Source organism: Tachysurus vachellii, chromosome 22 (assembly GCF_030014155.1).
Source record: "Tachysurus vachellii isolate PV-2020 chromosome 22, HZAU_Pvac_v1, whole genome shotgun sequence".
NCBI lineage: Eukaryota > Metazoa > Chordata > Actinopteri > Siluriformes > Bagridae > Tachysurus > Tachysurus vachellii.
The window spans coordinates 14,124,252-14,149,367 of NC_083481.1; the positions used below are offsets into that span (position 1 = coordinate 14,124,252).

At 36.6% G+C, this 25,116-nt stretch overlaps 3 protein-coding genes across 4 annotated transcripts; all 3 read right to left on the reverse strand.

Moving 5' to 3' along the window:
• Window positions 1-158: 158 nt before the first annotated feature.
• Window positions 159-3,186, reverse strand: LOC132837899 (opioid growth factor receptor-like). Its single transcript, XM_060857880.1, has 8 exons — window positions 3,079-3,186; window positions 2,540-2,617; window positions 2,098-2,139; window positions 1,935-1,992; window positions 1,763-1,841; window positions 1,422-1,485; window positions 819-967; window positions 159-655 (listed from the first exon to the last, which is right to left on the reverse strand). Exons 1-8 carry the CDS (start codon window positions 3,157-3,159, stop codon window positions 334-336), a joined length of 873 nt encoding a protein of 290 aa, XP_060713863.1. The 5' UTR covers window positions 3,160-3,186; the 3' UTR covers window positions 159-333.
• Window positions 3,187-11,115: 7,929 nt separating this feature from the next.
• On the reverse strand, window positions 11,116-16,651 carry LOC132838035 (opioid growth factor receptor-like protein 1). 2 transcript variants are annotated; one of them, XM_060858137.1, is made up of 9 exons: window positions 16,533-16,651; window positions 16,225-16,378; window positions 14,340-14,408; window positions 13,739-13,783; window positions 13,550-13,607; window positions 13,383-13,461; window positions 13,164-13,230; window positions 12,894-13,042; window positions 11,116-12,802 (listed from the first exon to the last, which is right to left on the reverse strand). In XM_060858137.1, the coding sequence occupies exons 2-9, from the start codon at window positions 16,291-16,293 to the stop codon at window positions 11,335-11,337; spliced, it is 2,004 nt and encodes a 667-aa protein (XP_060714120.1). In that variant the 5' UTR covers window positions 16,294-16,378; window positions 16,533-16,651; the 3' UTR covers window positions 11,116-11,334. The 2 variants fall into 2 exon arrangements, with proteins under 2 accessions (XP_060714120.1, XP_060714119.1); XM_060858136.1 differs by having other exon boundaries at window positions 16,225-16,646.
• A 513-nt stretch (window positions 16,652-17,164) lies between these two features.
• Window positions 17,165-20,190, reverse strand: LOC132838036 (opioid growth factor receptor-like). The gene is made up of 8 exons (XM_060858138.1): window positions 19,994-20,190; window positions 19,420-19,500; window positions 19,252-19,284; window positions 19,100-19,157; window positions 18,909-18,987; window positions 18,660-18,726; window positions 18,163-18,311; window positions 17,165-18,071 (listed from the first exon to the last, which is right to left on the reverse strand). The coding sequence occupies exons 1-8, from the start codon at window positions 20,084-20,086 to the stop codon at window positions 17,627-17,629; spliced, it is 1,005 nt and encodes a 334-aa protein (XP_060714121.1). The 5' UTR covers window positions 20,087-20,190; the 3' UTR covers window positions 17,165-17,626.
• Between the last annotated feature and the right edge of the window lie 4,926 nt (window positions 20,191-25,116).

Here is a 25,116-nt window from a genome sequence, read left to right on the forward strand (position 1 = left end):
TTGTTTTTCCTGTCCTACACGTGCGCGGTAGTATTTGCTTCTGTATTTACTAAAATACTAGTATTTTTGCATTTTATTGGTTTATTCGTTCCCCCAGTGGGAAGCTTTGGCCTATTTTCACTGGTGTCATCATTTTAGTACAAAAACAGAATCAAAAGCATGTCTGAGCATCTTTATTAAATTATTGTTAAAAGGTTAGTCTGAGGCTTCTGTTTTGACTCACCGGTCTTTTCAGTAGACAAAGTAACTTAACTACAAATCTTATCTGCAGATTTTATGCACGTATCAGTTTCATCTTGATTTTATACCCTTTTGATCATTCTAAACACTTAATTACTTTGCATTTCCAAGCCATTCTTCATGTGCACACTCGAGCTCCTTCAAAAATTGAATCTGAATGCTCTTAGGACACCATACAAATTTCTCTTTTGGCTCAAAATAACACAAGGCAAATTTGATCAACTCTTTTCTTTTAGTCTTGTCTACAACTGCGAACATAAAGTAGTCCAGAGTGCTCTGCTTGACTTGGGGAAGTGTGCCTTGCACCAGAGTCTCAACAAGGAAGAAGTGAACCAGCGGTGCTTGATAGTGAGAAAACCCCAGCAATCCCATGGACTTAAGGATACGGGTGATGCGAAGATTATTGTGTGTGTTTCTGTAATATTTACAGAAAAAAAATTAAACTACAGCATTAAATTCTCTTGTATAGAGATATCTTGTATAGAGATATCTAGAATTCTTGTATAGAGATATTGTATATAGAATTCTCTTGTATAGAGATATCTTGTATTAAAAAAAGTAAGAAGAACAATATCCACCTATTTAGGTTTGCAAATCGCTCTGTCCAGTTTGTAGCTCGTCTCACTTCTCCAGTTTCCTCACTGATGAGTTCTATGCCATAAAAGTCCAACATTAGCTTGTAAGATGTCAACAATCTTTTCTTCACCTGCTCGTCCCTACGGAACAGCTGCAAAAGATTTTTCAGCACGTTTACATTTACATTTACATTTACAGCATTTGGCGGACGCCCTTATCCAGAGCGACGTACATAAGTGCTTAAATCTCTAACATTGAATACATTAATGCTGGATCACTAAGTTACATACTTAAGATACCATGAGTTTAAAACATTTGTTCAAAGTTACAATGAAAGTGTCAAAGGTGTGTTTTTTTTTTTTTTTTTATTTAAATGCAAAAGATAATGAAAGAAGTGCTAGTTGAAGTGTTTCCTGAATAAGTAGGTCTTCAACCGCCGCTTGAAAATAGCCAGTGAGCCAAATAGCCAGACGTTTCATACATTATTTTCTTCATGCTTCATTGCATCGTTATGATCACATTGTAAAAAAAAATAGCACAGGTCTAAAACTATTCTACAAAGATTTTCTATTGTATATAATTTTTAAATATAATTCAGTACTGACCTTGATTGCTTCTGGGCTAAGCTCATGTGATGCGTTCCTTCCTTTCTCATGAGTTGGAAATAGCCTGTGGGGAAATGTTTACAATCTCTGAAATATATGAAATGTATAGCAAGCAACATAAAATATTTTAATCCATTACCGTATGTTCACAATTCAAACGCTAAAGTTTGAGACTTAACGTATAAATAAATAATCTGGGATTTGCCATGTAGCTGGAATTACCGTCAGTGGTTGTGGAAAAATCCCATTCCTCAAAAGGGTGTTTCATTCCACCCTTTAAGATTAGAGCCAGTGTTGATTTGCTGGACAAAAAACACTTACTGTGGCATTAAGATGTTTACCATTGAATGTAGTAGTGCACATGTTCCAGCCTGTCGTAATCACCAAACCAGTGCGTGTGAAAATCCTCAATGAGCATGCCTGAAGATGAAAAACAAATGCCAGTCCTCTTCATAACGTGAATATGATTGTGTATAATGTCTATTTATTTACTGATTAAAAAATGTGTTTCACCATCAGGGTCGAAAGGGATCTTATTTTGGTAGAACCGCAGATTCGGCAAGACTTTTTCCTGTAGATATTACAATTAAAAGACATTAATAAAGTATTAATGGTATTAATAAAGAGGTGCACATGTAAGAGATAAACACTGGAAATAGACAAATGTAATACTCACATCGTCCAGCTCATGATCTGTCACGTCATCACACCGGGTGATCTAAAGTGAAAATGAAATGCAGATGCTGTTTTTCCTCTCAGTGTAATTTCTAATGTAAAGTAGCAGAATTCAATGACAGATGACTAGTTATGGGTTATAGAGTTTTGCACAAATTCCCAAGTCACTGGTTTAGAAAATAAACCTTGCAGCTATGAAAACTACACCTACTACTTGTGGACATTACAGAAATCATAAATCCTCATATGTTTCATGTATTGTTGCATTTCAAGTTGCATTGCTTTGCCAAGATCTGTAAAAAGACTGTAGATTTATAACTTCTTACCATTGAATATGAGTGTACACAGTCCTGGATTTCATAATCAACAAATCAGTAAGTCTGGATGCCATTCCAAAAAAAATCTTAGAGCCAGCAGTGTATATGATGCCTACTGCTACTTACCCGCCACATGTATCTGTAGTTTTGCATGTCTTTGGCAGCATCTGTGTTCCTTTGTGCACTCCATGGCCACTCCTTGGACTAAAAAAGAAATGTAGATTTAATTTGGTTTTAACATTAATGTATATCAGTTAGTACTTTGACCAGCGGTTTCGAGCTCGACCAACTGTGGCGACTGGTTAACATGTTTTGCTATTTGTTTCTATTTTAAGTTCACATGAAGAATCTTTAATGAGATTCAGTCTGTCCCAGTGACACACTATTATTTCCCAATTCCAGAGGGTTTTCTGTGTGTGTTCAGTGTTTAAAGATAGAAAAGCACAGCCTGAGAGTGTGTGTATTTACTATTTCTGCCATTTAGCTGGCGTAGTGTGTGTGAGTCAAGTTACTTTAGAAGATCCACTGTGTGGAATCAGTAGCATTAGTTTGGTCTTTTAATTCTCAGGCTAGAAAATAAATGCTTATTCGTGTAACCGCTCCAGTGTACCTGATTTCCCCTGATTTACATCATGCAGAAATGTAAGTAAACCTTGTCATTTCACCTTGGTTCTGTCCTCATAGTAATCTTCATCTTCCCAGGTTGAGTCAAAGTCTGTTAAAGAGTTACTCTCTGAGTTACCCATAGTGAAGCCCAGTCTCTGCCCAGAATCACGAAGGGAGGACAAGGAAGTCTAATAAAAACAAACTGGAAGTCAAACAAACAAACACGCCCATTGTTTTAAAAGTGAAAGTAAAAGTTTTTTTTGGAACACTTTTTATTTAAGAAGAGAAAAACCATGTGCCTACATATTATCAAAGCAACCTAAATTAATCCCAAACAGTTTTTTTTTTTTTTTTTTGTAATAAATTGTTTTAACTTGATTTACTTTATTCAGAGTGCAAACTAATTATCTCATATAATTATAAACTTCTTAGTAAGCACTGTGAGCATTCTGGGTTTCAGCCACTAGGGGGCATCAGACGTCTGCTCATCGACGTTTGAGAAGTTTTAACATCTAGTATACATCTAGTAGCGTTGCTATGCAACTGATATATAGCCGCGCTGAGCTTAACAAGCAAACTGCAAATTACTTCAAAGCACTTTAAATGTCAGCATTGGTGAGTCTGAATATTGTTGTTTTTTAAACCTGTTTTCATTAATATGCAGCGCCGACTGCATAATGTTATTTATTTATACTATTTGCTAAAGTGCTAAAACAGCGCCGACTGCTGGACTGTTTGTTACAGGGCTAATAAAGTGCCTAATGCTGGACCGTTTGTTAAAGGGCTAATAAAGTGTCTAATGCTGGACTGTTTGTTAAAGGGCTAATAAAGTGTCTAATGCTGGACTGTTTGTTAAAGGGCTAATAAAGTGCCTAATGCTGGACCGTTTGTTAAAGGGCTAATAAAGTGTCTAATGCTGGACTGTTTGTTAAAGGGCTAATAAAGTGCCTAATGCTGGACCGTTTGTTAAAGGGCTAATAAAGTGTCTAATGCTGGACTTTTTGTTAAAGGGCTAATAAAGTGCCTAATGCTGGACCGTTTGTTAAAGGGCTAATAAAGTGTCTAATGCTGGACTGTTTGTTAAAGGGCTAATAAAGTGCCTAATGCTGGACTTTTTGTTAAAGGGCTAATAAAGTGCCTAATGTTGGACTTTTTGTTAAAGGGCTAATAAAGTGCCTAATGCTGGACTGTTTGTTAAAGGGCTAATAAAGTGCCTAATGCTGGACTGTTTGTTAAAGGGCTAATAAAGTGCCTAATGCTGGACTTTTTGTTAAAGGGCTAATAAAGTGCCTAATGCTGGACTTTTTGTTAAAGGGCTAATAAAGTGCCTAATGCTGGACCGTTTGTTAAAGGGCTAATAAAGTGCCTAATGCTGGACTTTTTGTTAAAGGGCTAATAAAGTGCCTAATGCTGGACTTTTTGTTAAAGGGCTAATAAAGTGCCTAATGCTGGACTTTTTGTTAAAGGGCTAATAAAGTGCCTAATGCTGGACTGTTTGTTAAAGGGCTAATAAAGTGCCTAATGCTGGACCGTTTGTTAAAGGGCTAATAAAGTGCCTAATGCTGGACTGTTTGTTAAAGGGCTAATAAAGTGCCTAATGCTGGACTGTTTGTTAAAGGGCTAATAAAGTGCCTAATGCTGGACTTTTTGTTAAAGGGCTAATAAAGTGCCTAATGCTGGACTGTTTGTTAAAGGGCTAATAAAGTGTCTAATGCTGGACTGTTTGTTAAAGGGCTAATAAAGTGCCTAATGCTGGACTGTTTGTTAAAGGGCTAATAAAGTGCCTAATGCTGGACTTTTTGTTAAAGGGCTAATAAAGTGCCTAATGCTGGACTGTTTGTTAAAGGGCTAATAAAGTGCCTAATGCTGGACTGTTTGTTAAAGGGCTAATAAAGTGCCTAATGCTGGACTTTTTGTTAAAGGGCTAATAAAGTGCCTAATGCTGGACTTTTTGTTAAAGGGCTAATAAAGTGCCTAATGCTGGACTTTTTGTTAAAGGGCTAATAAAGTGCCTAATGCTGGACTGTTTGTTAAAGGGCTAATAAAGTGCCTAATGCTGGACTGTTTGTTAAAGGGCTAATAAAGTGCCTAATGCTGGACTGTTTGTTAAAGGGCTAATAAAGTGCCTAATGCTGGACTTTTTGTTAAAGGGCTAATAAAGTGCCTAATGCTGGACTTTTTGTTAAAGGGCTAATAAAGTGCCTAATGCTGGACTGTTTGTTAAAGGGCTAATAAAGTGCCTAATGCTGGACTGTTTGTTAAAGGGCTAATAAAGTGCCTAATGCTGGACTTTTTGTTAAAGGGCTAATAAAGTGCCTAATGCTGGACTTTTTGTTAAAGGGCTAATAAAGTGCCTAATGCTGGACTGTTTGTTAAAGGGCTAATAAAGTGCCTAATGCTGGACTGTTTGTTAAAGGGCTAATAAAGTGCCTAATGCTGGACTTTTTGTTAAAGGGCTAATAAAGTGCCTAATGCTGGACTTTTTGTTAAAGGGCTAATAAAGTGCCTAATGCTGGACTGTTTGTTAAAGGGCTAATAAAGTGCCTAATGCTGGACTTTTTGTTAAAGGGCTAATAAAGTGCCTAATGCTGGACTTTTTGTTAAAGGGCTAATAAAGTGCCTAATGCTGGACTTTTTGTTAAAGGGCTAATAAAGTGCCTAATGCTGGACTGTTTGTTAAAGGGCTAATAAAGTGCCTAATGCTGGACTGTTTGTTAAAGGGCTAATAAAGTGCCTAATGCTGGACTGTTTGTTAAAGGGCTAATAAAGTGCCTAATGCTGGACTTTGTGTTAAAGGGCTAATAAAGTGCCTAATGCTGGACTGTTTGTTAAAGGGCTAATAAAGTGCCTAATGCTGGACTGTTTGTTAAAGGGCTAATAAAGTGCCTAATGCTGGACTTTTTGTTAAAGGGCTAATAAAGTGCCTAATGCTGGACTGTTTGTTAAAGGGCTAATAAAGTGCCTAATGCTGGACCTTTTGTTAAAGGGCTAATAAAGTGCCTAATGCTGGACTGTTTGTTAAAGGGCTAATAAAGTGCCTAATGCTGGACTGTTTGTTAAAGGGCTAATAAAGTGCCTAATGCTGGACTTTTTGTTAAAGGGCTAATAAAGTGCCTAATGCTGGACTGTTTGTTAAAGGGCTAATAAAGTGCCTAATGCTGGACTGTTTGTTAAAGGGCTAATAAAGTGCCTAATGCTGGACTGTTTGTTAAAGGGCTAATAAAGTGCCTAATGCTGGACTTGTATGGTTATAAAGTGCCTAATGCTGGACTTTTAAAGGCTAAAGTGATAATAAAGTGCCTAATGCTGGACTTTTTGTTAAAGGGCTAATAAAGTGCCTAATGCTGGACTGTTTGTTAAAGGGCTAATAAAGTGCCTAATGCTGGACTGTTTGTTAAAGGGCTAATAAAGTGCCTAATGCTGGACTTTTTGTTAAAGGGCTAATAAAGTGCCTAATGCTGGACTGTTTGTTAAAGGGCTAATAAAGTGCCTAATGCTGGACTTTTTGTTAAAGGGCTAATAAAGTGCCTAATGCTGGACTGTTTGTTAAAGGGCTAATAAAGTGCCTAATGCTGGACTTTTTGTTAAAGGGCTAATAAAGTGCCTAATGCTGGACTTTTTGTTAAAGGGCTAATAAAGTGCCTAATGCTGGACTGTTTGTTAAAGGGCTAATAAAGTGCCTAATGCTGGACTGTTTGTTAAAGGGCTAATAAAGTGCCTAATGCTGGACTGTTTGTTAAAGGGCTAATAAAGTGCCTAATGCTGGACTGTTTGTTAAAGGGCTAATAAAGTGCCTAATGCTGGACTGTTTGTTAAAGGGCTAATAAAGTGCCTAATGCTGGACTTTTTGTTAAAGTGCTGGACTTTTTGTTAAAGGGCTAATAAAGTGCCTAATGCTGGACCGTTTGTTAAAGGGCTAATAAAGCGCCTAATGCTGGACTGTTTGTTAAAGGGCTAATAAAGTGCCTAATGCTGGACTTTTTGTTAAAGGGCTAATAAAGTGCCTAATGCTGGACTTTTTGTTAAAGGGCTAATAAAGTGCCTAATGCTGGACCGTTTGTTAAAGGGCTAATAAAGTGCCTAATGCTGGACTTTTTGTTAAAGGGCTAATAAAGTGCCTAATGCTGGACTTTTTGTTAAAGGGCTAATAAAGTGCCTAATGCTGGACCGTTTGTTAAAGGGCTAATAAAGTGCCTAATGCTGGACTTTTTGTTAAAGGGCTAATAAAGTGCCTAATGCTGGACTGTTTGTTAAAGGGCTAATAAAGTGCCTAATGCTGGACTTTTTGTTAAAGGGCTAATAAAGTGCCTAATGCTGGACTTTTTGTTAAAGGGCTAATAAAGTGCCTAATGCTGGACTGTTTGTTAAAGGGCTAATAAAGTGCCTAATGCTGGACTGTTTGTTAAAGGGCTAATAAAGTGCCTAATGCTGGACTTTTTGTTAAAGGGCTAATAAAGTGCCTAATGCTGGACTGTTTGTTAAAGGGCTAATAAAGTGCCTAATGCTGGACTGTTTGTTAAAGGGCTAATAAAGTGCCTAATGCTGGACTGTTTGTTAAAGGGCTAATAAAGTGCCTAATGCTGGACTGTTTGTTAAAGGGCTAATAAAGTGCCTAATGCTGGACTTTTTGTTAAAGGGCTAATAAAGTGCCTAATGCTGGACTGTTTGTTAAAGGGCTAATAAAGTGCCTAATGCTGGACTTTTTGTTAAAGGGCTAATAAAGTGCCTAATGCTGGACTGTTTGTTAAAGGGCTAATAAAGTGCCTAATGCTGGACTTTTTGTTAAAGGGCTAATAAAGTGCCTAATGCTGGACTTTTTGTTAAAGGGCTAATAAAGTGCCTAATGCTGGACTGTTTGTTAAAGGGCTAATAAAGTGCCTAATGCTGGACTTTTTGTTAAAGGGCTAATAAAGTGCCTAATGCTGGACTTTTTGTTAAAGGGCTAATAAAGTGCCTAATGCTGGACTTTTTGTTAAAGGGCTAATAAAGTGCCTAATGCTGGACTTTTTGTTAAAGGGCTGATAAAGGGCTAATAAAGAGCCTAAGGCTGGACTGTTTGTTAAAGGGCTAATAAAGTGCCTGATGCTGGACTGTTTGTTAAAGGGCTAATAAAGTGCCTAATGCTGGACTTTTTGTTAAAGGGCTAATAAAGTGCCTAATGCTGGACTGTTTGTTAAAGGGCTAATAAAGCGCCTAATGCTGGACCGTTTGTTAAAGGGCTAATAAAATGCCTAATGCTGGACTTTTTGTTAAAGGGCTAATAAAGTGCCTAATGCTGGACCGTTTGTTAAAGGGCTAATAAAGCGCCTAATGCTGGACTGTTTGTTAAAGGGCTAATAAAGTGCCTAATGCTGGACTTTTTGTTAAAGGGCTAATAAAGTGCCTAATGCTGGACTTTTTGTTAAAGGGCTAATAAAGCGCCTAATGCTGGACCGTTTGTTAAAGGGCTAATAAAGTGCCTAATGCTGGACTTTTTGTTAAAGGGCTAATAAAGTGCCTAATGCTGGACTGTTTGTTAAAGGGCTAATAAAGTGCCTAATGCTGGACTTTTTGTTAAAGGGCTAATAAAGTGCCTAATGCTGGACTTTTTGTTAAAGGGCTAATAAAGTGCCTAATGCTGGACTGTTTGTTAAAGGGCTAATAAAGTGCCTAATGCTGGACTGTTTGTTAAAGGGCTAATAAAGTGCCTAATGCTGGACGGTTTGTTAAAGGGCTAATAAAGTGCCTAATGCTGGACTGTTTGTTAAAGGGCTAATAAAGTGCCTAATGCTGGACTTTTTGTTAAAGGGCTAATAAAGTGCCTAATGCTGGACTGTTTGTTAAAGGGCTAATAAAGTGCCTAATGCTGGACTTTTTGTTAAAGGGCTAATAAAGTGCCTAATGCTGGACTTTTTGTTAAAGGGCTAATAAAGTGCCTAATGCTGGACTTTTTGTTAAAGGGCTAATAAAGTGCCTAATGCTGGACTGTTTGTTAAAGGGCTAATAAAGTGCCTAATGCTGGACTGTTTGTTAAAGGGCTAATAAAGTGCCTAATGCTGGACTTTTTGTTAAAGGGCTAATAAAGTGCCTAATGCTGGACTGTTTGTTAAAGGGCTAATAAAGTGCCTAATGCTGGACCGTTTGTTAAAGGGCTAATAAAGTGCCTAATGCTGGACCGTTTGTTAAAGGGCTAATAAAGTGCCTAATGCTGGACCGTTTGTTAAAGGGCTAATAAAGTGCCTAATGCTGGACTTTTTGTTAAAGGGCTAATAAAGTGCCTAATGCTGGACTGTTTGTTAAAGGGCTAATAAAGTGCCTAATGCTGGACTTTTTGTTAAAGGGCTAATAAAGTGCCTAATGCTGGACTTTTTGTTAAAGGGCTAATAAAGTGCCTAATGCTGGACTGTTTGTTAAAGGGCTAATAAAGTGCCTAATGCTGGACCGTTTGTTAAAGGGCTAATAAAGTGCCTAATGCTGGACTGTTTGTTAAAGGGCTAGTAAAGTGCCTAATGCTGGACTGTTTGTTAAAGGGCTAATAAAGTGCCTAATGCTGGACTGTTTGTTAAAGGGCTAATAAAGTGCCTAATGCTGGACTTTTTGTTAAAGGGCTAATAAAGTGCCTAATGCTGGACTGTTTGTTAAAGGGCTAATAAAGTGCCTAATGCTGGACCGTTTGTTAAAGGGCTAATAAAGTGCCTAATGCTGGACTTTTTGTTAAAGGGCTAATAAAGTGCCTAATGCTGGACTGTTTGTTAAAGGGCTAATAAAGTGCCTAATGCTGGACCGTTTTTTAAAGGGCTAATAAAGTGCCTAATGCTGGACTTTTTGTTAAAGGGCTAATAAAGTGCCTAATGCTGGACTTTTTGTTAAAGGGCTAATAAAGCGCCTAATGCTGGACCGTTTGTTAAAGGGCTAATAAAGTGCCTAATGCTGGACTGTTTGTTAAAGGGCTAATAAAGTGCCTAATGCTGGACTGTTTGTTAAAGGGCTAATAAAGTGCCTAATGCTGGACCGTTTGTTAAAGGGCTAATAAAGTGCCTAAGGCTGGACTTTTTGTTAAAGGGCTAATAAAGTGCCTAATGCTGGACTGTTTGTTAAAGGGCTAATAAAGTGCCTAAGGCTGGACTGTTTGTTAAAGGGCTAATAAAGTGCCTAATGCTGGACTTTTTGTTAAAGGGCTAATAAAGTGCCTAAGGCTGGACTTTTTGTTAAAGGGCTAATAAAGTGCCTAAGGCTGGACTTTTTGTTAAAGGGCTAATAAAGTGCCTAATGCTGGACTGTTTGTTAAAGGGCTAATAAAGTGCCTAATGCTGGACTTTTTGTTAAAGGGCTAATAAAGTGCCTAAGGCTGGACTTTTTGTTAAAGGGCTAATAAAGTGCCTAATGCTGGACTGTTTGTTAAAGGGCTAATAAGACTTTTCTTCCTCAAAAGACATTTCTTCATTGCCCTCTCCTGTCTCTGTGTCCTTACCAGGAATAAACTGAAAGGAGTTAACATCACTAACAGGAGCCATCCCTCTGTGGTTTTGATTTGCGCCTTTTCCAGTGGCCCTTTTAAACAATTACCCAATAGCCCCCAATGATGTGACAGATGGGGTAGTGTGTGTGTGTATAATTATGTTATTTTTATTTGTAAAAGCTACCAGTGACAAGCTAGCAACTTGATGTGTGTTAGCTTAACAAATCTTACTCCACATATCAGTACATAAATTAGCCCCTAACATTTTCCATTTCACCTAAATTTACAAGCGGAGGCAAGAAAGCCTCCTTCCTTTAAAATTTCACTCAAATGTGCCAATAATATATTTATAAAAGTGTCAATATTGTTCATCAGTCTTGATGAAATTATGTTTTAGCAAATCAATCAAACATCTCACTACAGTATCATGCTGTTTATTTAATACAAACTCCGAGCCCTGATAGGAATCCAGCACAGAACGTCTTCTACAGACCCCTATGGCTTAATCTTTTTCTAATTAGGTGGCATTTTTAATTATCTCAAATTATGGGACATCGAAGAGAGACACAGTCATTAATTTATGCTCTGTTTATTACACACATCAAAATTACTACATAATTTATATAGTCTACAGTTTGATATTAATACATTTGCAGCAATCCACATTTGCAGCAATCCTATTCTTGTTCAGATTAATAAAATAGGTGAGATTTGTATTGTTCCATTCAGGGTGTGTTACCACCTGTTCCTGAGATTGGCCCTGACTCCAACACGAATTTTGATAAAGAATGCTGAAATCATAAACAATCATATAAAACGACACGTTTTAATACGTAGCACCCTATAACCTTAAACACGATCTCTTAAACATCTCTGCTCAAACAATATTCACCTCTTGTTCATTTCCTCCATCTTTTACACACCCAATTTCTGTCTTTTCTTCCTCAAAAGACTTTTCTTCCTTTCCCTCTCCTGTCTCAGTGTCCTTACCAGGAATAACCTGAAAGGAGTTAACATCACTAACAGGAGCCATGTCTGGTTCAGATTCAGTGTTCTCTCCATCCTTAACATCTCCTGAGTCTGTATATTCATTATCGTTTGATGTGACAGCATGGCTAGGACTCAACTCAATAGGACTGTCTTCCATAGATTGATTTACTCCATCTTTTTTCTTCTCACCTACTTCTTCTGTTCTTTTCAGTGCATTTTCTTGGCTTTGCAGTTCTCCTCCTTCTTGCAGATTCCCCACGATGCTTCCCTCTGATTCAGTATATTTTTCACTATTCATATCTGCTTCATAGTGTGCGTCAGAATTTGCCTCATTGTGAGTTCCACTTCCAGTCACCACACTGTCTTCTGGCGATTCACTGACACTCATCTGGTTTTCTTCTGAACCATTTTCTTTGGAATCGTTTCCAGAAACCTTTGATATTAACTCAACTTTATTGCCTTTCTCCAATTTGTCTCCTTGATCTCGTTGCTCACTCCCTGATAGAGGTGTTTCTTTTGCGGCGTTCTCGCTTTCCCTGCTGTGATTTGCAGTTTGTATGTTTTCATTAGTGCTTTCTGAACTGGTTGTGCTATTGCCAAAGTTTTTATCACCACTCAGAACCTCAGACTGCTTGGATGATTCAGCGTAATCACTACCATTCTTATCTGATTTCTCTGTAGCCTTTTGTTCAGAATTTGGATGTTTCTCGTTTCTTGCTTTACCGTCATCCTTCTGGATTGTAGCTTGACTTTCTGAAGCTATGTGACTGTCATGCTGAGAATTAACTCCTGACAGAGCTTTATTATTTTCATTAATGCCACTCATATTTGCATTTCCTGCACCAGGGATGGGTAGAGCTGGTTTTTCAGACTCCTGACACAAATCTGACACATTCTTATCTTTTCTGCTTTCGCTGCTGTGACATTTATCATTATTTGTGCCTTCACCTGTTCCAGCGTCATCTTTATTTTGTACTCCGCTGTTCTTCAGCTCATTCTTATCACTCTGAGAGGTCGAATCATTTGACACTCCTTCACTAAGACTAGTACTGAATTTGAGGATCGGTGGCCCTTCGTCCTGTAAGAATTCATTATAAATGCTTCTAGGACACCACACAAATTTGTCTTTTGGCTCAAAATACCAGAAGGCAAATCTGATCAGTTCTTTTCGTTGACGCTTGTCCAGAACTGCAAACATAAAGTAGTCCAGAGCACTCTGCTTTACACGTGGAAGTGTGTCATGCACCAGAGTCTCCTCAAGGAAGAAGTGAACCAGCGGTGCTTGATAGTGACTAAACCCCAGTAAACCCAGGCACTTTAGGATGCGGGTGATGCGAAGATTGTTGTGCGTGTTTCTGTTACATTAAACACAAAAAGACAAATAAGCATTCAGGATTTAATCACACAACATAGATACATTACCTAGAAACAGAAGACAGCATTCACCTGTTTAGGTTTTCAAATCGTTTTCTCCAGTTTTGTGCACGTTCCACCTCTCCAGTGTCTTCACTGACAAGCCGTATTCCGTAAAAGTCCAACATGAGCTTGTAAGACGTCAACAGTCTTTTCTTAACCTCGTCATCCTCATGGAACAGCTGCAAAATATGTTAGATTTCTAATTTTATACCTCATAAGTTTTTCTTCATAAAGTGCCTAATGTTTAGTTGGATGACATTGCATCATGTTCACGATTTTGAAACATATTACAGCACTTACCTTTATTTCTGTTAGGCTTAGTTCACGTGATGCAAAGTTCATTCCCATCTCCTGAATTGGAAACAGCCTGTGAAGAAATTAGAGCAATGTCTGAATATAACACTTATATAGAACAAGGATAAAAGGATAAATGCAGGAAACCCATTTTAGTTTGCATGAAATCTTCACATCAGTAAATATAAAAAGAAACAAGAAACAACAATGTAGTAATATAGTTACCATTGAATGTAGGAGTGCACATATTCCAGATCGTCATAATTACCAAACCAGTAACTGTGAAAATCATCAATGTACACACCTGAAGACAAAGAACAAATAATAAATCTTTATTTTGATCTTAAAGATTTAATATATCTGTATAATCTGTCATTAAATGTGTGACGTACCTCCAGGGTTGAACTTTTTCTCATTTGTGTAAAATCGCCAATTCGGTAAGTCTATGTCCTGCAAGTTCAACAATTACAGATCGTACAGATAACTCATTATTAAAGAGGTACAAATGTAGATAATATGAGATAAGAAACACTGACAGTATTTCAAAAGAAAAGATAACATACAGAAAATATAATACTCACGTCATTCATATCATCTGTCCAGTCTTTAAGATGTTCGGAGGTTTTCTGCAGTATAAATGAAACACACAGCGTTTATTAATTTTGTACGTTGTTTTTATCTAGAATAATGTACAAGAGGCAGACTCTGATCCGGAACCCGAATTTCTGTCAGTCACTGGCACAGAAACTGCTATAAATACTGCTATCTTTATCTATAATTTATATCAGTATGATCTATATTATATATATGATGTCACCATTAAGTGCAACATTAGACTTAGCTTAGACTTATATTTATAATGAGGACGAGGCGGGTGGAGACTGCTTCCAAAAATTCTAAATCCTCTTATAGTAAACATTATGTAAAGCTTTTACTATACAAGGTTTTTGATTACGTATTGGAACAAGTGCAATACTATAAAACTATTATTTGTCTTTAGCATGAACTACAGTCTGAATCATGCTGCTTTTGTCGTATCTATCTATATCTATATATATATTGTAATATCCAAAGCAACACTCATGGAAATCCTCAGTTCAATAAGGGAATAACTGAATTGTTTCTTTGAATCACAAAGAAATATTAAAAACTCTACTATATATGTTGTGCATCACAACTTACCCTAGACTTGCGTCTAAAGATTTGCATGTCTTTTGCAGCATATGTGTTCCTGTGTGCACTAAATGACCCCTGTAACAGAAAATGAAACGATACTCATGGTTAACTTTGAAATTTGAAATGCAGTAGTCATAAAAATATTAAACTACACATTAGTGTTTTGAAAAAAGACTAGCAGACAAGTATCAAACATAAAAATACACGAATAAAACATGTTTTACACGCATTAATGGTCCACATATAAAATATTTAAGCACGGCATACAAATAAAATCACTAGTATTCTTCATTTTATTAAGGAATAGCTAAATCAGAGGCCTAGTCCAAACAACATAATCGGAACTGTAAATAAATATATATAAAGTACAAGTTGTGAAAACCAACTAAAGTTATTAATAAAGTTATTTATTATAAAGTAATGTGCAAAAGTTTTAGGCAGGTGTGAAGAAATGCTGTAAAGTAAAAATGCTTTCAAAAATACAGATTTTAATTGTTTGTTTTTATCAATTTACAAAATGCAAAGTGAGCAAAAAGAAATCAAATCAGTATTTGGTGTTACTACCCTTTGGCTTAAAACTAGCATTAGTTCTTCTACTTGCACACTTTGTACAATTCCACAAAATCAGGGATTTTGAAGGATCAGTCAGGGCTTTACTAATCAATTATACCAAGCAGGTGCTAATGATCGTCAATTCCATATGTAGAATGAAACACAGACATTATCTGAAACAGAAACACCACAGAAGACACAAGGTAGTTATACTACATCAGCAAGGTCTGGGGTTTTTTAGACTGTGCTGTTCAGGATGTTTTGAAGAATCACAAAGAAACAGGCAATGTTGAGGGCCATAGACACAGTGGTTGGCCAAGGAAACTTAATGCAGCAGATGAAAGACACATCATGATCACTTTCCTTTGACATCGGAAAATGTCCAGCAGTGCCCTCAGCAAAGAACTGGAGGAAACCAGTGGGACCCATCTACTGTCTGGAGAAGTCATGGAAGAATTGTGGCCAAAAAGCAATACAGTCAACGTGAAAACAAGACTCAAATATGCAAGAAAAAAGGAACTGGGGGTGCAGAAAATTGGCAGCAGGTGCTCTGGCCTGGTGAATTCATTCATTCATTCATCTTCTACCGCTTATCCGAACTACCTCGGGTCACGGGGAGCCTGTGCCTATCTCAGGCATCATCGGGCATCAAGGCAGGATACACCCTGGACGGAGTGCCAACCCATCACAGGGCGCCTGGTGAATTATAAAATGTAAAATATTTGCAGGCAGGTTGTTTGCTGAATTGCTGGAGAGTGCAAAAATGAGTGTGTGCAGGCAACATTAAAGCATGGTGGAGGTTCCTTGGAGGTTTGGGGCTGCATTTCTGCAAACTGGATCAGGATTAATGGTGTCCTCAATGCTGAAAAATACATGCAGATCCATCATGCAATACCTCCAGGGAGGAGTCTGAATGACCCCAAATTTTATTCTACAGCAGGACAATGAGCACAAACATACTGCCAATGTCATTATGAATTATCTTAAGCATAGAGAAGAACGTAGAAAGGGTACTGGAAGAGTTGGTTTGGCCTCCAGAGATCCTTGATCTCAACATCATCGGGTCTATCTGGGATCACAAGAAGAGACAGGAGGATTTGGAAGTTTACATCCTACAGAAGATCTGTGATTACTTCTCCGGGATGCTCCTTCAAAAACTGTTTGAAATAATCGATGCTCTTTTGTAGGCAAAGGGTGGGTTTCTTATCTGTTCATTTACTTTCCATTTTGTTAATTGATGATTTAATTGATTTATATATATATGTATATTTAAGGAAAAGGAAACAAAACACCAGTATGAATCAGTAATATTACTCATAATATAACCTGGCAGTTTTACCTCTCCAGTGTCCTCATGGCCATTGTCTTCTTCCCATGTCGAGTCATAATGATCACCATAATAGTCCATAGCACGATCCTGTATCTCAAACCTGCCAAATTTACCCAAAGCGCCGAACAGCCACGAAATAAAGCCGAAAACAGGACGAGGAAGTCTAAAAAGAAACAGCAGTGACTGGTACAGCAGTTTAACAACACACCGAAACACACCCATACTTTACTTTTCGGAGAAAGCGAAAGTAAAAGCTCTTCATGCACCAACGTTTATTTACGCATTGCTTAACATTGGGGCTAAAAAACAATCCCTACCAAAAGAAAGGGAAACAAGGAAATGTATGATAATGACCAGAACAAGCATTAGATCTTCTCTAAGTGTGTGTGTGTGTTCGTGTATGTGTGTTTGTGTGTGTGTGTGTGTGGGGGGGAGATAAAGTGTCAAAGTGTTATGTTTATTACACGTGTCACGTGACTTAGGCTCACGTTTTCTATACTCAGCTTTACCAGGAAGTAAAAGTACTTTTTAAATTGTTTAAATTGTTTTTAAATGTTTCAGAAATACTACAAAAACAAACAAACAAACAAACAAATAAATAAACAAAAATACTGTAGTTAAAAATGTTTACATTTTTTTCCCCCAAAAATTGTGAACTTTATTTCCCGACTTTTGAGTCCAGATATTTCCAGGTACCTTCAAATTAAAGGTGCAATAGTCAATATTTTTCAGTTTGTACAAATATTGTGGAAAATGATGTGGAAGTGATTAATAAACATATTTTAAACCATCAAATCAAAGGTGAATTTATATATATATATATATATATATATATATATATATATATATATATATATATATATATATATATATATATATATTCTCATTTTAAGATACAGTGAGATCCACAATCATACAGAACAATAGAAATATATATACATATATTTATTTTTTTTTTAAAAAAGACTCGTTATGACTAAAATTGCATTGCAGTTACATAAAACTACAAAACTACAAAAAACTTTGAATGTTATCTAAATAACCATAACACCCTTCTGAAATTTTTACCATTGCATCAAGAGTGGTGGTTAGATGGTAACTCTAAATAATCCAACTCCAATCACATGGACTTTTATTGTACATCTTGTAAACAAGACTGCTGTTTAACACAGGATAATGAATGAAAAAAACAAAAAAACATGAATTAATGTTACCTAACATCAGTTCAACTGTGTGTTAAGCAAATAAATACCACCTGAAATAAATGACTTTTTACTTTATACTGTATACATTTGAGATTGGTGAGTTGTTTTGCTGCGATAATTAAAAGACCAAGTCCATCCTGGCCACACTGTTCTGGTTCTGTCTACGACTCTGAGCTCTGTTATACAGTATAGTTTGTGTGAGATTTCTAGGATCTATTTTTCTTCGTCCTGCACTTCGTGCCCTCGTTCCTTGCACTATTTTGACTTCTAGGGAAGTCCGCTGTCTGCTGTTTTCTATAACCTAATTGGTGGTGAATTTCTTCCCTTCTTGCACAAGCCTGTGTATGGGAATGATGTTTCTTTTGTGTCATTTCTTTCAAAAAATTCCTTTGAATCCTTCTAGGACACCACACAAATTTGTCTTTTGGCTCAAAATACCAGAAGGCAAATCTGATCAGTTCTTTTCGTTGACGCTTGTCCAGAACTGCAAACATAAAGTAGTCCAGAGCGCTCTGCTTTACTCGTGGAAGTGTGTCATGCACCAGAGTCTCCTCAAGGAAGAAGTGAACCAGCGGTGCTTGATAGTGACTAAACCCCAGTAAACCCAGGCACTTTAGGATGCGGGTGATGCGAAGAGTGTTGTGCGTGTTTCTGTTACATTAAACACAAAAAGACAAATAAGCATTCAGAATTTAATCACATAACATAGATACATTACCTAGAAACAGAAGACAACATTCACCTGTTTAGGTTTTCAAATCGTTCTCTCCAGTTTTGTGCACGTTTCACCTTTCCAGTTTCCTCACTGACAAGCCGTATTCCATAAAAGTCCAACATGAGCTTGTAAGACTTTAACAGTCTTTTCTTTACCATCATATCTTTATGAAAATGCTGAAAAATAAAACACTCGTTCAGTTTGTTTTAAATATCTGTTAATATTTAACCTTCATATCTGGTGTTGTCATTTGTTAAGACTATTTTCCATATAATTCTATATAAACACTCTCCTAGAGCTGAAAAATATAGTTTTGTCAGTTTGGCTTTAATTTTGTACTAAAAATCATAACGTTTTAGGATTTACAATATAGAAATCTACCATGTTTTATTGCAATTGCATTTTTTGCATCTACTGCAAACAATTTAATGAGAAAATAACAAACTATTAGAAATCAAAATTACTATTAATATCAAAACAAATGACAAGAGCTTATATAAATACCGTAATAAAAATTTGCCTACCCTGATTTCTGTTGGGGTAAGGACATGTGCACTATAATTTACCCCTGGCTCTTGAGTCGGAAACAACCTTTATAACGGTATAAAATGGTAAAAATTATAATTCAGCAGTTATTGGTGCACTCAGTGAAATTTCCCTCTTTCTATCTTTTTGTCTGAAGCTTGCTGGGAACACAACTTGTCCACGCAGATTAGTAAACTGTTGTATAAACATTACCAGCCTATAAGATGTTAATATTACTATTCACTTACCACTGAATGTAGGAATGCACATTTTCCAGCCTTGTGTAATCACCAAACCATTTCGTGTGAAAATCTTCAATATTTACACCTTGGAAAAAACAAACTAACTAATTAAAATGGCAGAGGAAAAGAATCTATTATTAAAAAGGATATCACTGCAATTAGTAAATACATCAATTTGCTAAATATGCATACTATACCATCAGGGTGAGAGGGAATTCTATTTTGATAAAAATGAAGATTATGGAAATGATGATCCTGTAAAAATGAAACAATAATGATTAATGATGATTTTAAAGCAATTGTCCTTAAAGCACAGTTCTGTTGAAAGTGTAAGTAATGGAATACTCACTTGACCATGTACCATATAAGCATGTCTGATGTACTATGGATAAAAAAAAACCCAAAAACATTAATGCAGAAAACACAAAAATATACCAACATTGCGATGCCTGGGATATGCAGGTAACCTCTGTTCAGTAAGACTGGGACTGAGGGCTATGATGGTTGTTAAACTTACTCGACAGCTACGCCTGTAGTTTTGCATGTCCCATGCAGCCTCCAGGTTTCTGTGTGCTCTCCATGTCTGCTGCTTAATTACCTATACGATCAATAAATTCGAAATGAATTGAAGTCAAACTTGAATTAGTCAGTTAAGCTACAAATTCATACTCCCGTTATCATTACTTAACAGTACTTATAATAGCATCTGTTAGCTGAAGCTCATTTTTCTTAATAGGTTTATTCTCATAATCATTAAAGGAAATGTACACGTTCCTATAGTGATTTTATTTTTTTTGTGGTTTTATTTAATCACACAGGTAATGGATTTGTTCTGTTCAAAAGCTCCTTCAGCATATTAGATTATATTATTTTATATAACCATGTAACAACAATCAACAAACAACAAACCACATGATCACACAGGAAATGTCTGTAATATTTGCACCAAAGCACAGCTCTAAATTCCAGCCCAACCTCTTCTGGACCACACCTTATGTAAAGTGCACTCTGTTTAACTTTCGTTATCTTACTATAAAACAAGTATTCTATTAACAGCTTAAAAAAGGTTTGCTGGACAAGTAAACATTTACCTCCGCCATGCCGAAATGCTCTTCATTTTTATCGTCCCATGTAGAGTCATATTCGTTGTCAGGGATGTCCATGACACTTCCCTCACAACCCATACTGTAATTCCCGCAGAAATGTGAGAATCTATTTATATATCAACGTGCTCAAAGTAAAAGTGAAATCACAGAGCTGTAACACCAGTTGCTCTGTGCACTGGGCCATGCCCACTTTTTTTTTTTTTTTTAAGGTAAGCTATACCTAAGGTTAATGAATAAATGGCATAGAATACAAATGCACAAACACACACAGTACTTGTCAAAATCTAGGGTGGTGTGATGTGGTGACACACGATGTACTGAGCAGACAGAAGTTGATTATTTCCCAATAACAGCATGTATCACTTGATGTATATTATGACAGCAATAAACAGACATATTCTTCTTTAATTAAAAAAAACCCCAAACAAACACAAAAAAAACAACAGCTTGTTATATTAGCTAGAAACCAGATAGAGTGTCTTTCCTTAAGCTTAAAATGCACCACATGTTTTCGACACGTAAGCACATATTTACTTCTGAAATGATTTATTTGTCACGTAGAATCCTACATGAGAGCATGTACATAACTCTGGCATACTCTGGAACTGGTTTTTGCTCGGTGAGCAATTTAGCAGGTTGTAAAAGCAGCTAGGTTTCCTGCATTATCCAGACAATAGGATATAGATAAGAAATATTTTATTGTTCCTAGTATACAATACAATAAAATTTAGTGGGGCAACTCTTAGAAAGCAACAAGGGCATTTAAACATAACACCGGACAAGAATTCAACATAAGAAGTTAAAAAAAGAAAGGATTAAGAATAAATAAATATTTCAGTAACTGCACATGAATGTATTAACTTGATTATTGAAATGTATCTTGGGATGTATATGTTGTACATTGAAAGGTAAATACTCCACATAACATAAAGCCATTACAGGCATTTCAGGGTTTAGACACCTAGTTTAGTTTAATTTGACTGTATATAATTTGACAGTATTTAACGGATAAGTGCTTTGGTTTGAAGCCATTTTTCCCATTCAACAATAGGGAAGTAAAAGAAATAATTGGCAGAGGTGATAACAAGATCCAGTGAGTTTAGAGCACGGCTTTGTAGCAGTGGTAATATGCAGTGGTCTTGGCTAATGTCATTGCCCATTTTATTATATCAAGTCTAATTTATATGAATTAGGATGCTTCTTCTTCTTCTTCTTTCTGCTTTCCAGAATCATCTGTTTCCACCTAACTCTATCCTCAGCATCCTCTACTCTCGCACCAGTTACCTTCATGTCCTCATTTAACACATCCACATATCTCCTCTTTGTCCTTCCTCTTGAGCTCTTACCTGGCAGCTCCATCTCCAACATCCTTCTACCAATATAACCATCTCCCTCCTCTGTACATGTCCAAACCATCTCAATCTAGCCTTTCTGACCTTGTCCCCAAAACTGCCAACCTGAGCTGTCCCTCTGATGTGCTCGTTCCTAATCCTGTCCATCCTCGTCACTCCTAAATAGAACCTCAACATCCTCATCTCTGCTACCTCCACAGCAGAACTGCTCTCACTACTCTCTCTCTCATATATATATATATATATATATATATATATATATATATATATATATATATATATATATATATATATATATATTCTCGATACTTTATATATATATATGTATATAGAAAAGAGCCCTAAGCAATTATAGGGTGGATCACAAGGGGTTTATAGACCCACAAGGGGTCCAGACACTGGATTAGAGAATGAGTAATTACTAATGAGATGATTTAGGCAGCTTCATTACTTTGAGTAATGAGGTTAAGGGAATAGAAGATTCTCAGGCTAATTCCCTCCAACACATGTATTCATGAAGGCTTGTCCCAGTAGCTGAATCATGTCATAAAAACTAAGCACTAAGCTATAGATTTTAAGGATGTAAAATTCAATTAAACTAGATTTTATTTGAATAGTGCTTTTAATATGGACATGTCCATATAAACGACTTTCCTGAACAAAATCTTTATAGCCATCGAACTAAGGCCAGAGGAAATGCTCAATAACATTTTTGTTTCAAAAAAGTGCCAAAGAACAATAGAGACGCATCCAAACTAATCCAATATGGAATAATTACTAGACCTAGATAGTCACAAGACCTTTTGCAGCCTGTATCTCGGTTAAAAGAACAGTATTTAAATGTGTATAACATTTTTGCTTGTGCTGTTGCACTTTATATTTATATATAAAATACAGTCATATTGTTTTAGCCACTATCTATACTCCTATATTATATTATATCTATTTTCTATCCATTTTCCCACTATTATTGTAAATTCTGTTCTTATTCCATTTGTATTCAATTCAATTTTTATGTCATGGACAGTCAGAAAAATACATTTCACTTCAGGTTAAACTGTGTAAAGTAAAATGTAAAATTGAAATTAGGTAATAACTATAATAGAGTAATACTTATATATATATTTTGTAATGAATTGCTTGCAATATATGTTCTGAACTGAAGATGGCGATAGTGGTCTTTTTTTTTGATATATGTCGTTCAATTACATCATCCGTACACGAAATGTAATTTAGTTCATGTTAGATGGTCATCACCAGACATTAATATTTGCAAAATGCAAAGAATATTGATATCATCAGTTACAAAGTCATTTTGTCACTATTTTACTGATTCTGGAAACCAATTGCCTCTCTGTAATGCTTAGACAATTCAGTAATACAGATAATAAGATAATACAGTAAAATTAAAAGAGAGAGAGTGTGTGTGAGAGAGAGAGAGAGAGAGAGAGAGAGAGAGAGAGAGAGAGAAAGTCAAATATTACACCATTCATTCTGCCATAAACTAATGGATAGAATATTGTTTTACTAATAGTCTTGCTAATGGTACCTAATTTTCAGAGCCTCTGTTTAAGTATTCAGTAAATTGTAAGCATTAACCAAACACACAGCTCTGAAACAGAGTCCTGAAAATGACCCAAAGCTGAAGACAGCTGTAAAGATCATTTCAAAATGAATCCATACAGAATTATTTCACACTTCTGGCTCTAAGCATGTATTATACATATAATAATGTCCTGGAAAAGTTAAGTATTATAACTATAGCAAATGTCTTCGTTTTCCGAAGAAAAACACATTTTCATGCAATTCACAGACAGTTTTATTTATTTCACAAACAATTAAAGTTTGTGATTTTTAATGAATGATCTACATTTTTGCATACAGGCCAATCATTAGCAATAGTCAGTCCTCTGCCTCAATATCCTGGTATGGCTGCTAAAATAATAAATCATTTTATACGGCTAATTAATGATGAAAATGCCCTTTTGCAAATGTGTTGCACAGCTGAGAACCCGTTGTACTAATGGAGCAAACAAATGGAGCATTCTTTAGGTTAGATTAGTATCTGAACATCAGCCGTTGTTTGTTTACAGGCTCAAAATGGCCAGAAAGAAAGAACTTTCATTAGAAACCCGTCAGTCTTTTGTTGTCCTTAGAAAGGAAAGCTGCTCAATGCAAGAAATTGCGTTAAGTAACTGTTAACTACTCCCTTTAGAGAGCAGCGCAAAATGGCTCTAACAAGGACAGAAAAAGGAGTGGGAGCCCCCGATGCGCAACGGTGCAAGAAGACAAATATCTGAGAGTGTGTAGTTTAAGACAAAGACGCCTCACAGGTCCTCAACTGGCAGCTGCACTAAATAGTACCCATCAAACATCAGTATCAGCATCAACAATGAAGAGGAGACTTCAGGATGCTGGAAAAAGAGCACAGACATTATACCCTGGAAGACTGGAACAAGGTGTTGTGGACAGATGAGTCCAAGTTTGAGGTCTTCGGACCAAACAGAAGAACATTTCTGAGACGCAGAACAAATGAAAAGATGCTGGAACAGTGTTCAATACCTTTGGTCAAGCATGGTGGAGGTAGCGTGATGGTCTGGGGTGCTTTGGAAGTGGTAAAATAGGAGATTTGTACAGATTAGAAGTGACCTAGAGGAAAGAAAGCTATCACAAGATTTTGCAACACCATGCTGTACCCTGTGGACAGCACTTGATTGGGGCCAATTTCATCCTACAACAGAATATTGACCCAAAACACACCTCAAAAATGTGTCAGCAATATTTGAAGACTAAGCAGTCAGGCGGAATTCTAAATGAATGTCGAGCACAGTCTCTGGATCTGAACCCTATTGAGCTGTTGTGGGAGCAACTTGGCCATATGGTACGGAGGAAGACTCCGTTAAGCCAATCCATCTTGTGAGTGATGCTCCAAGAAGCATGGAAAGAATCTCGTCAGGTTATCAGAAAAATAGACAGCTAGAATGCCTTAGGTCTGCCAGGTTGTAATTGCTGCAAAAGGTGTTTTTTTTGTGATGAAGGCAAAGTTTGAATAAAACATTTCCATCAAAATCATTATTTCTAATGCTGACAAATGTCAGCACGTCCTGTTCTTTTTCTATATTTACTACTGAGACTAATTTCGTGTGTGTTTCCTTGGAAAACCATAAATTATTTAAGTGATCTCAAACTTTTGAGCAGTAGTATGTATATATATATATATATATATATATATATATATACTTCTTTTTTTGCATTTCATGTGCCATTAGCACAATGCATAGAATCAGAGAAACAGGAATCAGTTAATGTTCACAATAAACATTACAATGAGGAAAGAAATGTGACCGACAGTGTCGTGTATGCTAGTGCCAGACGGGCTGGTTTGAGTATTTCAGAAACTGCTGATCTCCTGGGATTTGTCATTTGATTTGTCATGCCTCCTTGATGAGAGAGGTAAGAGGAGGTAGACCAGACTAGTGTGAAATGACAGGAATGCTATGGCAACTAAAACAGGCACTCTTTTAAAACATGGTGAACAGAAAAGCATCTCAGAAGTCAAAATTGGAGACAAATGAACGGCAAGACAAGAAGACAACATTAGGGTCCGGTTCTGTCAGCCAGGACTGGAAGGGCACAGGTTCTGCGTCAGCTGAAAATTCTAGCTGAAACTTACCAGATAATAAAATATCAACATTAGTGTTGTCTTGACAGATTTATGTTGTGCCTCGTGCAGCATTTGTACAAACGCAAATATAA